At 43.4% G+C, this 18974-nt stretch overlaps 1 protein-coding gene across 2 annotated transcripts in view; it reads left to right on the top strand.

Moving 5' to 3' along the window:
• lama1 (laminin, alpha 1) overlaps positions 1–18974 on the top strand; it is a 286034-nt gene that overhangs the window by 153709 nt on the left and 113351 nt on the right. For both annotated transcript variants that reach the window (XM_048529540.2, XM_048529541.2), the window contains 6 exons: positions 317–453; positions 4099–4335; positions 5691–5834; positions 7392–7571; positions 11885–12070; positions 17311–17438. In XM_048529540.2, the coding sequence (XP_048385497.1) occupies positions 317–453; positions 4099–4335; positions 5691–5834; positions 7392–7571; positions 11885–12070; positions 17311–17438 (1012 nt within the window). The remainder of the gene's footprint in view (positions 1–316; positions 454–4098; positions 4336–5690; positions 5835–7391; positions 7572–11884; positions 12071–17310; positions 17439–18974) is intronic.

Raw genomic sequence — 18974 nt, 5'->3', positions numbered from 1 at the left:
CAGATTAACAGAGACATTAAATCATTTAAATTGAGCTGGATAATAGCATTTCAAATAAAGACGCTAATGGTGAGTTATGATATCATATAGAAAAATTCGATTTGCGCACATTAAAAATTCATACACTAACATCTCACAGCTTAATTTATAGACTAGTAGGGCTGAATATTGTTACATTAGATAGTAATATTTGCTGGAAAATAAGCGCTCACATAGAATTTTGTGCTGAATGCTGAAGTATAATCTGTTTAATGAATATTTTTGATAACGGCAGAGCAGAACAACTAACAAAATTCCCAATGTTATATTGCTGCAGCGTGTGACTGTGCCCACACTCGGAATAACTGTGTAGAGGATTCAGGCCAGTGTATCTGCCCAGCACACACACACGGAGACAAGTGCGAACACTGTGATACCAACCACTGGGGCCATGACCCTGAAAATGGGTGCAAGGTATTGTAAGCAACTCCAATTTCAATTGTTGTGATTCTTTTTATATTAATTACCACCTTTCTGAGCAATTCTGATCGAGTAGCTGTTATCAATTATTACTTCCCTCAGGCATGAGTGAGCAATTAAATGAAATTAGAATCATTTGTGGGTATCTCTAACTGCTCAGACTGGAGAAGCTGATGATGTTTAGAAGCTAGACTGCAACTGTCATGTTTACATTGATAACGATTTCACACATGACAGACTCCCATTTGCCCCATTTTAATTTTCACTTTGAGCCTAAGTGCTGGCAATTTGATATATTGAGGATTGCTCTATGTTGAACAAAGTTGTTAGCCAAAGCTAGTCTAATGTGGAAAAAGTCATGATGTTTATGAATCCTTGTGGACATATGGCTGTTAATTAGGTGTAAGTTTAGGATCGAGGTCAGCAAATGGATCAGACCAGGGGTTAAACACACTTAACACTTACCCTGCCAAATAGCAGAGGGTCTGCGTTTATCATGAGGCCTTGATTTTTCGTTTAAAGCATGCCCCACTAACTGAAGCAGGCTGCCGTATCCACCAACAATGGGACTGGAAAGCCATTAATAACATGATATAAAAACTGCTAATGGTATTTTCATTTACACGGGTTAGATCTCTTTGTAATATGCCCAAGCAGCTTCTTAGAATGATGGGCAGCACGGTGGCTCAGTATTTAGGACTGCTGTCTCACAACACCAGGAACCCAGGTTTGATTCCAGCATTGGAGTTCGTACATTTTCCCTGTGTCTACATGAGTTTCCTCCGGGTGCTCTGGTTTCCTCCCACAGTCCAAAGATGTACCGGTTAGGTGGATTAGCATAGGGGAATGGTTCTAGGTGGGGTGCTCTAATTTAGAAGGTCAATGATGGGCCAATTAGCCTGCTTCCACACTAGAGTTCTATGACTGCCAAAACTGCCGAAATAAAATCATGCTTTAGTAAAACAGAAACTACTAAACTGCAAGTTAAAACAATTCAAGATGCTTACTTCTTCTCGCAAGAAGTGTGTCTGATCTACAGCAATTATCACAACAGAAATATGACTTACAGTTTTTAAGATTTTTTTTGTCTGGAAAATAAAAAGTCAGCTGAAATATAAAGTGTTTTGGAACAATAGGAATAGACACAATCAGAACTGGATCAAAGGATGACAATCATAAATCAAGAGTTTTTTTGACAGGGAATTCTGCCAATGCCACTTTTATCAAATGAGAAATTTGCCTTGGATTTGCAGATATTCCCAAGAGCTATGCAGCTGCTCTTCAGTAAAAATGAAACAACCAAATTTACACCATAAGAATGTAAAGAAAACACATTTACCACTATCGCCTTAATTTATACGAACAAGAGGTAGTCATTTACCACATGAATCTATTCAGTGAGACCATGGGTGATATGCCACTTAACTCCATATACCCACTCCTGCCCCGAATCCTAAATTCTGTTGGTTATCAACAATCTATCAATCTGAGAATTAAATTTGACAAATGAATGAGCACCAGCTCATTTCTTACAAAAGAGCGTTCCACACTGAAAGGTCTAGATGTAATTTTGTTGACTATCCCTCCAGTCTAAGACCTCCAAACAAACAAAAATAGTTTTTCTCAATCTATTCTGTTTCCCTTAAGGCTTGAGAACATCAAGCAAATCACTTCTAAATGTTACAGAATACAATCCTTCCTTGCAGATTAACTCTGTGTCCAGATTGATTCTAAGTTGCAAGTCCATGTGAATACCAGCAAACTGTGAAGGGTGATTTTTATAAGATGGGGGTCTTTGTGATCCAGAGATGGCTGCGCTATCAAAATGTCATTGGAGAGAGTAGGAGCAGCAGGTATGAGGTGGAGCAATGGGAGACTGGACCACATTTGGGACTAGCAATAGGTGAGGGAAAGGATGGTTATTAAATGTCATTGGTGGTTATTTTCTTCATCCAAACTTACGCTTTTTGCATTAATAAAACTATTAGATCACTGCCTGTTCCTGCCACCTAATCAGTTTCAGACAGCTCCAGGCGTAAGAGCGTGGATGCAAAATTGACTGAGGGATGGTAAGCAAAGAATGGTTTATGGATATATTTTGGGCTGGAGGAAAGTTTACAACAGGCTTCCCCAGGGGTCATTATTTGCTTTTCATGATGAGTATAAATTCACTAGATTTTGGTGAGCCGTGAACAGTTTCTAAACTTGCAGATGACCCAAAACGTGGAAACATTTTAAAATATGAGGAGGTCAGTGTAAAACTATAAAAGTTTGTTGACAAGTTGGTGAAGTGGGCAGATGAAGTTCAACACAGAGGTGTGAAATGATACATTTTTTATAGAAAGAACATGGAGAGATAGTATAAATTAATGGGCATTTTCCTAAAGAGTATGTGGGGGCAGGGGATCTGGGTGTGTCTGCCCATGGGTCTGTAAAAGTGGCAGGATAGGTAGCGCAAGCAGTAAGCATACAGTGTAAGATTCTGGGCTGTATTAATGGGACATAGAGTACAGGAATGGGATGGCTATGTTGAAATAAACACAGTGCTGAAAAACACAGCATATCTGGTAGCATCTGTGGAGAGACAGTATTTTGAGTGCAGAGACCCTTCACCAGAGCTAACAAACAATAGATGCCAGTTCTGAAATTTTAATTCTGTTTTCTCTCTACAGACGCTTCCAGACCTGCTGAGTTCCAACAGCATTTTCTGTTTGTTTCAGATTTTTAGCATCTTTTGTGTTTTTTTAAGATGATGCTGAATTTGTATAAGACACCATTTTGACCTCAGCTGGATCGCTGTGTATAGTTCTGATTGCCACCCTACGGGAATAATTGGAGAGAGTGTAGAAGAGGTTTATGACAGTGTTTCTAGGGATGAGAATCTTCAGTTTTGAGGAAAAATTAGACAGGTCATGACTCTTTTACTTGGAAAGAAGAAGGGTAAGAGGTGACTTGTTGGAGGCTTTGAAACTATAAGGTGGCTGGACAGCATAAATAGGGAAAACTGTTCTCTCTGATAAAAGGATCAAGAACAAGAGGGCAAAGCTATACCATAATTTGCAAAACAACCAAATGTGGCATGAGAAAAGATGTCTTCACACCAGTGAGTGATTGGGATTTGGAAGGCACGGCCTGGAAGTAGTGAGGGAAGATTCATTTGAAGAAGACTTCAGGTGATTATATAAATAGAAACAGAATTTAGTGCTGTGCAGAAAAGACGAGGGATTCATACTAAGTCATAGCACTCGTTCAGAGAGCTGGTGCCGACACAATGGGCCGAACAGCCTCTTTCTGCTCTGTCACAATTCTGTGATTCTATATTGGTCACCTGCTCCCCTGAAAGTCTCAGGCAGTCAGAAGACAAGCTCTTCACAATGCGCCACCACACAGCCAGTCAACAAGGTTCATAAAATTCCCACCAACAATCTCCACCTCCAGCTCTTCCTGTCTCCTGGCTGCCACCCTGGCCACTGTCCTGTCCTGATTCGGGATGGGAAAATCCGATCGCAGGTACCATCCTCATAATTCTGCTCTGCACCCCTCCCAAGGCTAGTGCACAGTTGCCAAGGTGTGTTTTTATTTTAAAACTGCCCCCAGAACTCCAAAAACCTATAACTGTTCTTTTTAATTTTTGCACAGTTTTGTAACTGCAGTGCACTTGGTTCCGTTGGTCCTCAGTGTGACAGAGTGAGTGGTCAATGCCCTTGCAAAGAAGAGTTCAGTGGAGAAAAATGCAGCAAGTGTGCGTTTGGCCATCGAGACTACCCACAATGCACTGCTTGTAAATGCAATCCCAGTGGTACCAGACCCGAAAAATGTCACCTGACCCAAGGAGTGTGCAGCTGTGAGGAGAACACAGGGTTTTGTCCCTGTAAGGTACATTATCATTTATTTCACTGGTCCTTGAGAATAAGTGACTTGCTTCTCTTTCTATCACATGTCCTTTCATATTACTTTTATCCCCGTGTTCTTTATGTTCGCTTGCATTCATATGTTGCTGTCAAAAGCGGCAGGTAATAACTTGTCTGTAGTTTAAGACAATCTTTTATTGCACATTTAACTTTGCATTCACCTCCTCTTCCTCTGCAGGGTAGCTGCAGACTGAGTTGACATCTGCTTTTTTTTTTCCTTTTGAAGTGGAGAACTGTGCCAGATGCTGAGCTGAGATAGGGATCTCAGCAGTTACTGGCAAAGACCTGTAGTATCCCAACTCCCTGTATATCCATGTAAAAGTCGAGTCTTTGAAAACAGGGTTTTAGGTTAAACATACAGTGGCTGTGAGTAATATTTTTGAAGGGTTGAAGTCTACCTGGAACTGTTGATGGTAAGGATCACTGGCCATGGTCCTGAATCGGCAGGAAGTGCTTGTCACAACGCAGCCTATTTTTGACATTTATATAAGCAAAGAGCTCATTGTGAAAAAAGTCTCAGTCAACTGTCCCCACCAGCTCTGCTCCCAATAAAGCAAAAAGTCAAGGAAAACTTGGGATTTCCAGGACAGAGGTCCAGGATTGACTGTAACACAAGATTGTCTGTTATTTAAGTATCTGAAGCCTTCCTTGAAAGTGAAGCTGTGAAGGTGGCAAGGTCAGTCCCCTGCCATATGGATTCACAGTTTAAAATCCCAAATCTTCCTGTGCTGCTCCTAATGTGATACTCTATTCTTCCTGACACAAGGATACACAAACTGGCAAGATTAGGAAATCAGCATTTTGATATAGTTACATTCAAAATGTGTGATTGAGGATTATATTTACTGTAAAGCAAATTGATCCCTTTTGAAAATTCTCCTCAGCTCAGTTGCTTCATTTGGATACTTCACTCTTTCCTGCTTCCTTATTGAAAGCCATGCCTCAGCGCACCATCACCAAATGATCCTTGAAATGTATGTAACATTTATTTCAGAAACAGGCCATTTGGCCCTGTTACTATTTACTGATATTCACCCTCCCCTCCTCTATCATTTGACACTGTCAGAGCACCCCTGCTGGCTGTTTCTTCCAGTTACAACAGGCATTTTTTAAAAACATGGACTTTTACTCAGCTTTTTTCAACCATCAATGTTAATCCAAGTGTAGGTTTGTTAATTTACTTGACAGTGGTGTGGAAACCTGCAGAATAATGAATCAAGTTTGCTGTGATGCTGTATTTGTAAAAAAAAATCCCTCTTCTATCACGATGCTAATTTTGGATATTGCTGCAGACAGTAAAACCATGTACCCTCCTTTCAGGACAGCGTTTCTGGTGCTCATTGCGATGAATGCAAACCGGGATCATTTGCTCTCAGTCTCCAGCACCCAGCTGGGTGCAGCAGCTGTTACTGTTCTGGAGTGTCTAATTCCTGCTCGGAGCTCCAAGGACTGGTCAGAATTCCAGTAAGAATAGCTTCATAACTTAAACTGGGCTATCATTAGTTGTACCTCTCACAGAATGAGAAAAGCATGTCTTATTGTATAATAATAAATAAATAATTATTAAATATGTAATAATCATTAAATAATCAATAAATTAAATAAAAAGCTAAAATTAGCTCATTATTCCTGTAAATAATCTAAACATTGTTGACTGTATAATGTTAAATATTCAGCAGGCTTCAGTTGATGAACTGGTAGTTCAAAGTAATTGAGGTGTTGGTCTTGTGTAGCATTGTGGTCATGTTACAGGAGTAACAATCTGGGGGGTCAGACTAATATTCCCAAAGCTTTAGTTTGAATACCATCATGAATTTAAATTCAATTAAATTGAAATAATAAAACTGGCATAAAATCAATACTGACTATGAAATCTATAAATTGTTATAAAAGTCCATCCGGGTCAATATGTCTTTGAGGGGAGGAAATCTGCCAGTAAGTGCAGGTATAGATGGAGCAGCACGGTGGCTCAGTGGTTAGCACTGGTACCTCCCAGCATCGCGGACCTGGGTTCAATTCCACCCTTGGGTGACTATCTGTGTGGAGTTTACATATTCTCCCTGTGTTTGCATGGGTTTCCTTTGGGTGCTCTGGTTTGTTCCCACAGTCCAAAGATGTGCAGTTTAAGTATATTGGCCAGGCTAAATTGCCCACAGTGTTCAGGGATGTGCAGGCTAAGTGGGTTAGCCATGGCAATTGCAGGGTTATAGGGATAGGATTGGGTGGGAGGGTCTTTGTGGATCCAATGGGCTGAATGGCCTGCTCCCTAAGTGTAGGGATTCTATAACCTCACCTGGTCTGTGCTGCATATGACTCCAGACTCTCAGAACCTTTATCTGAAATGGCACAATAAACCAATCAGTTGTTTGAGCAGCTACAGAAATGTAAGTATTGTGGGTGTACACACACCACAAAGATGACAGCACTCCGTTGAAGCAGCTACCCACAGCCAGCCTTGCCTGTAGTGCTGTCATTTCAATAATAAACTTTCAAAAATCCCAAAGTTTTTGAAGCTGTGAAAATACCTTCTTATCAGCCAGTGGTAAAAGTGGAAAACAAACCAGTGAGCTGTATTGATCATTTATTAGCCATGAAGTGCAAATGACACTTCTAAAAATAATTCAGTGTGTTGTATTTACAGATATAAATAATTTGTATTTATAGCAAAGTATAATTTAGTTTCTGATAAGCTTGCTAAATTTTTATATCACTGCTAATAGCTGAGCGGAATAAGACGTTGCAAAGTCAGATTAACCATGGCGCTGTGAATCAAATGACTGATGCTTCAATATGAAGGGTCCAATTTAGATTGAAGTGAGTAAGTCTGGTTCCTCACTTTTATTGTAGCTGCAGATGACACAAGAAAAATGCATTGACAAATAGCACATCCTGCACATTCCTGAACATTAAGGGCAATTTAGCATGGCCAATCTCCCTAGCTGCACTTCTTTGGACATCTTGCAATGTAAGAATGCTAGTTGTGCTCAACATTGGATAACATTACCATTTGTGTCTGTGTAGCTGACCCTGACTCCTGACCAGCTGAGAATGCATGTTGTCACCCAAGGCAACCTAACTGGCACCAGAGAGGGCATCTTCGCTCAGCTCCCAGAGACCCTGCTGGATGCTGCACTAGTACAGAGGCATCTGCAAACAGAACCATATTACTGGTCACTACCTGCCCAGTTCACAGGCAGTAAGGTGAGAGAAACAGGTGCATTTACCACAAAAGTGAACTGTACTGGGAATTAAATTTCTGAAATCTATTGTAAAAATAAAGTCAATGAATCAATGAAACACTTAGGAAGTAATAACAAGATTCCAATTTTTTACATTTACCAAAGACTTACTACCTTTAAAATGATATAAGGGCATATGAGTAAAACTAGGCCAGTCGATCCTTTTGAGATAATAAAATGTGAGGCTGGATGAACACAGCAGGCCAAGCAGCATCTCAGGAGCACAAAAGCTGACGTTTCGGGCCTAGACCCTTCATCAGAGAGGGGGATGGGGTGAGGGTTCTGGAATAAATAGGGAGAGATGGGGAGGCGGACCGAAGATGGAGAGAAAAGAAGATGGGTGGAGAGAGTATAGGTGGGGAGGTAGGGAGGGGATAGGTCAGTCCAGGGAAGACGGACAGGTCAAGGAGGTGGGATGAGGTTAGTAGGTAGGAGATGGGGGTGCGACTTGGGGTGGGAGGAAGGGATGGGTGAGAGGAAGAACAGGTTAGGGAGGCAGAGACAGGTTGGACTGGTTTTGGGATGCAGTGGGTGGAGGAGAAGAGCTGGGCTGGTTGTGTGGTGCAGTGGGGGGAGGGGACGAACTGGGCTGGTTTAGGGATGCGGTGGGGGAAGGGGAGATTTTGAAGCTCGAGAAGTCCACATTGATACCATTGGGCTGCAGGGTTCCCAAGCGGAATATGAGTTGCTGTTCCTGCAACCTTCGGGTGGCATCATTGTGGCACTGCAGGAGGCCCATGATGGACATGTCATCTAAAGAATGAGAGGGGGAATGGAAATGGTTTGCGACTGGGAGGTGCAGTTGTTTATTGCAAACCGAGCGGAGGTGTTCTGCAAAGTGGTCCCCAAGCCTCCGCTTGGTTTCCCTAATGTAGAGGAAGCCACACCGGGTACAGTGGATGCAGTATACCACATTGGCAGATGTGCAGGTGAACCTCTGCTTAATATGGAAAGTCATCTTGGGGCCTGGGATAGGGGTGAGGGAGGAGGCGTGGGTGCAAGTGTAGCATTTCCTGCGGTTGCAGGGGAAGGTGCCGGGTGTGGTGGGGTTGGAGGGCAGTGTGGAGCGAACAAGGGAGTCACGGAGAGAGTGGTCTCTCCGGAAAGCAGAGAAGGGTGGGGATGGAAAAATGTCTTGGGTGGTGGGGTCGGATTGTAGATGGCGGAAGTGTCGGAGGATGATGCGTTGTATCCGGAGGTTGGTGGGGTGGTGTGTGAGAACGAGGGGGATCCTCTTTGGGTGGTTGTGGCGGGGGCGGGGTGTGAGGGATGTGTTGCGGGAAATGCAGGAGACGCGGTCAAGGGCGTTCTCGATCACTGTGGGGGGGAAAGTTGCGGTCCTTGAAGAACTTGGACATCTGGGATGTGCGGGAGTGGAATGTCTTATCGTGGGAGCAGATGCGGCGGAGGCGGAGGAATTGGGAATAGGGGATGGAATTTTTGCAGGAGGGTGGGTGGGAGGAGGTGTATTCTAGGTAGCTGTGGGAGTCGGTGGGCTTGAAATGAACATCAGTTACAAGCTGGTTGCCTGAGATGGAGACTGAGAGATCCAGGAAGGTGAGGGATGTGTTGGAGATGGCCCAGGTGAACTGAAGGTTGGGGTGGAAGGTGTTGGTGACTGACTTTGATGCCTGCCCCCGCCTCCCTGCTATTCCTGCCTTAGTCAAATTGTTTCATTCCCTGTGTGAGGGTCTGACACTGGGAGCTATTCTTTGCTATTATCAATGTCTATGGAACAGGTTGACAGAGCAGATTACATGGCTGTGGAAAGATAGGCGACATGCAATATGTTTTCCATCAAGGCCGATAAACTGTTAAATCATAAGTCGGATTTAAGGCTCCTTCAGGAGCATCATTTCCAATGAGGTTTCTCTCGTGGACATTTACTGTTTGTTCAGATTGATGTAAATTACAAAGCTGTTACAGTTTTGTGGGTTATTTTGTGAAAAGAAATCTTGTCCTGAGCTGAGCCATAATGTCAAATAATACAATTATGAAAATAAATAATGAAAAATAACTCATCTTGAATTCATAATTCTATATTTTTGAATATTCACATGGTTATTTTGGAAAGTAATGGCAATGAGTGGAACAGTTTGCAGGCTGCTCATTTCATTTGGAAATCATTTGGCAGTTAATAGCAAAGGAATGGCACCATCACCAAAACAGATAAATACTTTAAGTGTTGTTTGAATGTAGAGCTATGAGGTGGAAGAGAGCTGCTACCTGACTGTCATCTCTAAGGCCCTTACAGGTACCAACCAACTTCCCTTTCCCATCACCCAGCTCAACCCCAATGACTCCACTCACTGTCGTTCCCCCAGCTCACTCCCAATTATACTGCTCCCTGTCATTCCCCCAGCTCGTTCCCAATGATGCTGCTCCCTGTACTTCCCCCAGCTCACTCCAATGATACTACTCCCAGTACTTCCCCCAGCTCACTCCAATGATACCACTCCCTGTAGTTCACCCGGCTCACTCCCAATGATACTACTCCCTGTAGTTCACCCGGCTCACTCCCAATGATACCACTCCCTGTAGTTCACCCGGCTCACTCCCAATGATACCACTCCCTGTAGCTCACCCGGCTCACTCCCAATGATACTACTCCCTTTAGTTCACCCGGCTCACTCCCAATGATACCACTCCCTGTAGCTCACCCGGCTCACTCCCAATGATACTACTCCCTTTAGTTCACCCGGCTCACTCCCAATGATACCACTCCCTGTAGTTCACCCGGCTCACTCCCAATGATGCTGCTCCCTGTAGTTCACCCAGCTCACTCCCAATGATATTACTCCCTGTAGTTCACCCGGCTCACTCCCAATGATACCACTCCCTGTAGTTCACCCGGCTCACTCCCAATGATACTACTCCCTGTAGTTCACCCGGCTCACTCCCAATGATACCACTCCCTGTAGTTCACCCGGCTCACTCCCAATGATACTGCTCCCTGTCATTCACCCAGCTCACTCCCAATGATACTGCTCCCTGTCATTCACCCAGCTCACTCCCAATGATACTATTCCTGTAGTTCACCCAGCTCACTCCCAATGATGCTGCTCCCTGTACTTCCCCAGTTCACTTTCAATCATACTGCTCTCTGTAGTCCACCCAGCTCAATCCCAATGATGCTCCTCCCTGTCATTCACCCAGCTCACTCCCAATGATGCTACTCCTTGTCGTTCCCTCAGATCAATCCTAATGATGCTACTCCCTGTCGTTCCCTCGGCTCAATCCTAATGATGCTATTCCCTTTTGTTCCCCCAGCTCACTCCCAATTGACTAGCACCTCCCCACTTGGTTTCCTGATTACTCTTCCCTATTGCTCATTGAAAAATTCCACTGGTCTCCAATGACTAATTGAACTGGTATTGGTTGGGTGTTTTGGTGACAGACGGTCTTGCCGTCCTTTTGTGTGAAGATGTGACTCTGAGGGCTGCTCAGAAGGTATGAATGAAGCTGGGTGGGATCCATAAATCATGGTACAGTTCCATTGGCAGCATGCCTGCTGCTAATGCACCGCGTCCCCATTGCGATTTTCCAAACGGAGAGGGTCAATGATTGGGACACCTGCCCATGGTCCATACCCAGTCAAGGGCCTTAAACGTTGGCAGGAGGTGATGATACACAAAACGCTGTCCAACAGCACCTCATAGAGTCGTGGAGCTGGACAGACTGTTCGGTCCAATTTGTCCATGCCAACCAGATATCCTAAGTAAATCTAGTCCCATTTTCCATCATACCTGTCCAGTGTACCAGCCTCCCCCACTTCCTCTGGCAGCTCATTCCAAACACGCATCACCCTCTGCACGAAAATGTTGCCCTTTATGTTCCTTTTAAATCTTTCCCCTCTTACCTGAAACATATGCCTCTAGTTTTGCACTTCCCCACCCTGGGGAAAAGACCTTGCCTGCTCATTCTAACCATGTCCCTCATGATTTTATAAACCTCTATGAAGTCACCCCTTGGCCTCAGTGCTCCAGGGAAAATAGCCTCAGCCTATTCAGCCTCTCCCTGTCACGCGCACGCGTGTATGTGTGCGTGTCTTCCCGTCTGCGTGTGTATCTGTATGTGTGTTTGTGTGTGTCTGTCTGTCTGTGTGCACGCGTGTATGTGTGCGTGTGTGTGATGTGTGTGTCTGTGTGTGTGTTCAATAAAGCTTACCATGAGGTCAGGAGGCACCCTCGATGAACTACTGCAGTGATCATGGTTAGTAAGGCTGCAAGCTTCAATCTTGCATCACCTTGAGATGTTCTGATCCTTTCTCAACAGTTTTTGGCGTATGGAGGGAAACTGAGATATGTAGTTGCATTTTATGCCGTGGAAGGCTCTGGAAGCTTAAACCTGGAACCCCAGATCCTACTGAAAGGAGGCCACAGCAGCAAAATGGTAATTTACAGGAACATGCCAACTCCTGCAAATGGAGAACCAAGCAGGCACGTGATAGATATGACTGAGGTAAGTCTGGTTCCAGCAGAGGTTTTGGAATTTCTTTTCTAATCGTCATTGCTTATGTTATTAATTTAATAGGAGCAAATTAAGATACATTTTAACAAGTGAACCATTTAAAATCTGCCTACCTATTGCTTATTTTAATGCTGTGAGCATTATACTGTAAACATACCCATAGAACTTCACAGTGCATAAGGAGGGCATTACATGGGAGTGTTTGTGACAAGGTCAAGGCTGAAGTGTCATTTCTTTCTTGGTTTATAGACTCTAGATTGTCGCACCACTGACTTCAATAGAGCCCGGTCTTGTATCAGGCAGTCGATATGTTTGACGTTCCTGCCCATCTCTGATTTGATCCCCTTTATGCCCTGTGCCAGCTCATTGCCTGTCATTTTTATGGCATTTCCCTATTTCCCATAAATCAGAAATGATCAGAAACAGTGGATGCTGGGACAGGCGGCTTCTTTATATCTCACCCTGCTTAACCTGCCAAGCTTTTTCCAGAATGTTCTGTTTCTGTTTCCCACTTCTCAAGTACTTCTCTGAAGCCTGACTCTTCTGCCACTCTAAATATTAATCCAGCTTTCCCTTCAAGGATACAGTGGCCTTTGCCTCAAACTCTCCATGTGGTAAAGTATTCCATATTTTTAGCAGCTCTCCCTGTAAAGGACTTTTCTTCCAAGTTCCCACTCAGTTTTCCTGCTGACCTTCACCAGTCCTATTGAAGGGGAATGCTCTAGTTTTGCATTCCCATTGGCGCTAATTTCTATATGACCCAAAATCCTCATTTCAATTCAATTTTTTTCCACCTGATTTGCTAATATGCAAATTTTTTTTCATTGGGATTGAAATTCAGTTAAAACATCTTCTGCCTGACGGACTAGTGTGCACATTTCAACATTGTGATGCAAAAATTAATTGAAGTCTAGCCCCATGCAAATTTCTTAGAAAGGTGAGCCTATCTAATAGCTCAGAATGCCTTTTCGGGAAAAGAGAGTTGCCTGTCAGCTTTCCCTTTCGACAATAATTAGGAAATTAAAACGTTCAAAGTATAAGCGACACCCAAAAATGTTTGAGAAATGAAATTCAAAGATGTTTTGAATGCTGATGCCTGACCTTGACGTTGAATCAAGCATATAGTCCCTTCAAATTGCTGTGCACTGTTTTCAAGCTGCCTTGACCCATTTTCAAGCCACACTTGACCTGTTCTGTTCACCTTACTCCATTCTTCAACTCTCATGTCCCTATCCCCCCCGCCCCCAGCCCGTTCCCATAATTTTCCCCAGGCCTGTCATTGGAGCTTGGGCCTAAAGGTCATTAACGGAAGCACAGGAGCAGCATTTGGTGCAGGAATTGGCCCTGATCAAGAGATGATTAATGAACCAGCAGTAAATTACTGGTGTTTGAGGTTCTCAACACAAGTGACCCTAATGTGGATAAGGACTGGCACCACTAATGGAGCAGTTGAAATCAGGAATATTCAAGACGCCAGAATCGAATTGCGAAGTGCTCACAAAATGTGGAGCACTGTGGGGTCGGGGTGGGGGGTGGGGGGATGCGGTGGGTGGTGGTGGTGGTCATGGAGGAATCTTAAAACAGGGATGAACATTTTAAAAGCTGAATGTTAGTGTGAGTTAGGTCACAGCAGTGAAGTTTTGGATTAACTGCAGGTTTACCTCAATTTGCTACCTTCATGATGTGGCCACCTGGAATAATGGGACCAGTTCAAAATGGCAGCAGCCTGAATAGGATTGGAACATTAAACACGCTGAATTTCAGCACGCTGTAAATAAATTACCAACCCATCACAGATAATACAAATAATTCCTCAGCAGTGTAAATTTATCTTCGGATGTGTTATACGTTAATCTTGAGAATTCACTCATTGCCAGCAAGTCACGAAACCCTGCTGTAGGCTGCAGGAGCTGTGAACCCTCACATCAGCTCCGCAGATTCCCTGTCTGCAGCCCATTCCCACCAAAGATCAGCACTACTGAAACTGAAATGTATCAGTGTTTCTATATTCAAGGTATCTACCTCAGAAAAATAAATATTTATCAAGTACTTAGCACAAGGTAAGAACTAAAGATCAGTCGCAGAGATAAAAGGGCCATAAGTTAATAAACAAGGCACTTTCCTTGAAAGTCTGAATGGAATTGTGGTATTTGAGCTTCAAATGTGCCAGAGAGCCTTGGAGTCAGAATATAATTTGTCAAGTTCCGTTACCATAAATGAATGACCCTAATGGTACATTTAACATTGGAGATGATTACTGTTGTTAGAAAATCTTCAAACTCACTGCAATGTTTACTATTTGGAAAGTCAGTTTTTTTTGTGAGTTTTTGTAAGATTTTTAATAACATGGATGCTTAACTTAGTTTGTTCTTGTTTGTTGCATTCATTCAGTTAGACTAGTACAATTGTGCCTTTAAAAAAAAGAAAGAAACTGGGTGATTATAGTGAAACATTTTTAATACAGTGGTCAATTTCAGGTTCACTTGGCATTTGGAAAGCAATTGCAATTTTAGAATTCATTTTGAGAGGGCTAGAACACAACAACAGAGATGTATTGCTGAGGCTGTATAAGTCTCTGGTCAGACGGCGTTTGGAATACTGTAAGCAGTTTTGGCCCCTTATCTAAGGGAGGATGTGCAGGCTTGTGAGGAGATCCAGAGGAGGTTTTACAAGAATAACCTCTGGGATGAAGAGCTTGTCAGATGAGGAGAATTTGGTGACTCAGGGCCTGCACATAATAGAGTTTAGAAGGATTGGGAGGGACCTGATTGAAACTTCAGAATATTGAGAGGCCTGGATATAGTGAATGTTGAGAAGATGTTTCCATTAGTAGAAGAAACTTGGACCCAAGGGCATATCTTTGGAATGAAGGAATGAACCTTTAGAACTGAGATGGGGAGAAATTTCTCAAGTCAGAGGATGGGAAATCAATGGAATTCATTGCCAAGGAGATAGGCAGGTTCTTCATTAGTAAGGGAATCAAGGGTTACATAAAGAAGGCAGGAGACTGGGCTTGAAAATTCTATCAGCCATGATTGAATGGCAAAGGAGACTCGATGGGCCGAATGGCCTAATTCTGCTCCTTTGCCTCAAGGTTTCTGTAGTTGGAGCTGCCACACTCTTTGTGATTGGGATTATTAATTTTGGGACCAATTAGTGTCTAGCCCAGATCTCTAGGCCTTCTGATTGTGCAAATAACGAAACACACTCCTGCTTTGATGTTTTTTCATGCTTGCAATTTTTTCACCCAAAAGAGAATTGCTGTTACACATTTGAATACCTTCAGAGGAACAGCTTGTCTAAATTTGTCACTTTCACTTTAGTTTCTAACAAAGACTTTGTCCACAGCTTCAAACTTACACATTGAGTAAATGGGGTTCATAGTACCTGAATAGCTTGTATCCATTTCGGTCCATGCTGCAGGGAACCTCAGTATATGCTGGTGGCTGCATTCACTGCTGTGATGTGTTACAATCACTCCCCCTGTGGAAAGAAATGCCATTTACATCTACAGATTAATGAGCGTAGAACAGTTTGGCTCCTTTCCTGTGGTTTGTCATTGGATGAAATGTGTTTTTTTTCCTTCTTCAAGGAAGCATTTGAGCCGCATCAAATATTTTAGATGGGGCAAAATTAACGGCCATTATATGGATTTAAGACGACAAAAAAATGTGCAATACAAAATTTAATTGCTGCAAGAAGAGCCTTGTAAATGTTGCAACTGTTGGCCTATGAACACTTGCTTCAACACTCTATTAAATAGAGGAGTGTAACTACTGGGTGTAATAAAGTCAATGGACCCAGTGTGTAAAACATTGATCGTCAAAATACGACTTTCAGAATTATTGCTTTATTGCACTGATGCTGCTGGAGAACGCTTTCTCCTTGCCTTTTTTGTCAGCTGATCCCGCTAAAGTAGATGAAGTACTTCATGGAAATGCGACATTGTTTGTGATATTGCAGTTTTTCTAGTCCCTAATGGATGAATTCTGCTTGGATTTAATCCAAGCCTGCCTGTACATACAATAGATGCTACATGTAGCAGGGAGCAATAGGGCTTGATCCTGTTCTGAAGAGAGTCTCTAGACCCAAAGCAGTAACTCTGCTCTCTCTCCACAGATGCTGCCAGATTTGCTGAGCCTTGCCAGCAATTTCAGTCTTTGTCTTTGATTTCCAACACCCTCAGTTCTTTCAGTTGTTTTGATCCTAGTCTGTGTTGAGTTATCTGCTGTGTCAGAGGGCACAATGCATTTGGAAGTGGAGTAGAAAAACTTTCCCATTCTGGATCACTTTCTTAACTGTTGAAATGAACAATATGTTAAAATAGAGGTTGTGGTGAGGGCAGGGATTTGCGAAAGTGGCCATTTGCACTACTTTTTGCCACAAAAGCTGCCAACATCATCAAAGACCCCTCCCACCCCGGTTAGAATCTCTTTCATCCTCTCCCGTCGGGCAGAAGATACAAAAGCTTAAACACACGTACCAACAGGTTCAAGAACAGCTTCTTCCCCACTGTTATTAGATTTCTGAACGGACCCCTCTAATTTCAACCCTAATGTTGATCTTGCTTTTTGTGCACCTTCTCTGCAGCTTTAACTTTGTATTCCTCGCTATGTTCAATTACCCCTTGATCTTTTTGTCTTGATATGTTATGGTCTCCTGTACCGTATGCAAAACAAAACTTTTCATTGTTCTTAGGTACATGTGACAATAATAAAATCAAATCCAGTCGTTTCCTCCAGCAGACTAGCTTGCTGTATCCAGGTTTAGACGGAGGGTTGGGGTTAGAGACAGACAATAATGACCTGAGCAAGGTGCCAAAAGGATTGCAGAAGGGTACATTATAAACCTGACGAGAGAAGATTGAACCACTCCCAGTGGCCCAGAAAGGAAATCCATGGAGTGTACCAGGCCTACCGTTTTCCGGTTTTCTGGCTTGTGCTGGAAAAAAGAATCACCCCTAAACCTGTTAAAAATCAATTTCAAGAGAGTCAGGCAGTGTTTCAAAGAAAGGTGTTACATTCTACTTTATAGAATATTGCTGAATTTAAATGCCGTTGTAAACTTCATCCTTTGTCCAGGAATTGATATTATAACCTGGATAACCTTAAAAAGAGAAATCAGTGTCTCCTTTGACTAGAACTCCTCCCCCCAGTGAGCTCTGAACGTTATTTGATCTCTTTCTGTTAAATGGTGTTTGATGTTCTGTAATTCTCTTTTTATTTTGAAAGCACAAGTGGAAGTATTTCAATTCAGTCTCTGACAAACCTGTCACCCGCCCTGATTTCATGTCAGTCCTCAGCAACGTTGAATACATCCTGATTAAAGCTTCCTATGGTACTGGGCTCCAGCAAAGCAGGTAAGCAAAGTATTGATGTGACACTGACTTCAAGTATAAAAAAACCTAGAGGGCTTTGGTGACAGGACTGCATGGTTCAGAGGTCAAGGGGCCAACACAATCCTCTAGGAGACATTTCTCATCCTCCTCTTGTCCACCTGGACCTCTCCACAGTTTTACTATGGAGCGGTCAAGGACTAGTGGACCCTTAGATGGGTAATTAATGAACGCTTTAGGGCCATTTCCCACTCAGTCTCTATTTTAAGGTGGGCGGGAGGAGTTCAAACCCGGAAGGTGACCCAGGTCAGGCTTTGAGGATCTGAAAGAGGCTGGGACTCCTCCATCAATGGCAACCTTTTAAACGCCAGGCCGCTTTCCTTTGGCTGGTTCATCTTGCATGGCCTCTGTGCCAACACCACCAGCCCTGCTCTCCTCAAATTGCTGGGTACCACCTCCCTTGCCCCATTCCATCCTGAGACTCCTGGCACTCACTACAGGAGCCTCCTGGAGCTGCTGGCCAAAAGGTCCTTGAGGTGAGACGTTCTCTGGAGTGAGTGGCCAAAGCCCCACCTTCCACCAGTTAACAGACCTCTGTCCGTGGGAATACATTCACTGCTGGCTCTTCGACATCGCTTTGAAACCCCACCATCCCAGACCTTTGGACAGTGTTGTCTATGTTGTGGTTTTTAACCAGGGTGGTGGATTTCAATGTAAAATGATGGAGACTGTCACTCATGACCCAAAACAAAAATTCTGCATGCGTGGCTTTAGAACGTACATGACTGAATTTCAGTTCCAGCACCTCAGTCCCAGCAGGTCAGAATCTGGACTACAGCTGAGGGAACCTCTAAGAGTTTTTTGAGGAGGCCACCTCTGGAAGATCCTTTCCAGTGATGGATTCTGGGCATGCTGTACATAAGGAACAGCCAATGGGAATGTGCCACTAGGGAGGCCAAGTGCCCCACGGCCCACCTGGGTAAGGTGGGCACTGCCATTGTAGGTTCCTTCTGAAAACTCGCAAATGACGCTGTGCCCACTGCTGCCAGAACCCGTTCTGGAGGGTGACCAGTGGATCCAACCTGGGCCACTTTGTAAGATGCACCTCCAGAGCCAATTGAACAAGATGCCATATCTAACCCTCCCTCAAGTGACAGAAACAGGCCTACAGGTCTACAGGTAGAGAGAGGACACTGATCTCCCACCTCCAGAACCCAGCTCCTAACTTGAATGAAAACTCTGCTCATTGTTACCATCACATCTGTAAAAAATAGCTTGTCTTACCAGAATCATACAGCGAGGTCTGGAAATCAGAGTTGCAGAGCATGAATGAGTACGTTACCATTCAGAAAGCTCACATTTATGTAAGAAATATCATACTCTTTGGCTATGCTGGCAATGCAATTCGTTTCAATCAGGGCTAATGGCTATTTCGGCTGATCAAAACATTTAGACTTAGAATTACCCTAAATGGGTTGGTAATAAGTGAATCGACCAAAACGTGCTGCAAGATAATTTCACAAGTGCCAAAGTGAAATCACAATCAAGTAACAAGTCACT

This window comes from Stegostoma tigrinum, chromosome 5 (genome assembly GCF_030684315.1).
Source record: "Stegostoma tigrinum isolate sSteTig4 chromosome 5, sSteTig4.hap1, whole genome shotgun sequence".
Taxonomy (NCBI): domain Eukaryota; kingdom Metazoa; phylum Chordata; class Chondrichthyes; order Orectolobiformes; family Stegostomatidae; genus Stegostoma; species Stegostoma tigrinum.
The sequence above is the reverse complement of the archived record's forward strand: the minus strand, read 5'-3'. Positions and strand labels throughout refer to the sequence as shown.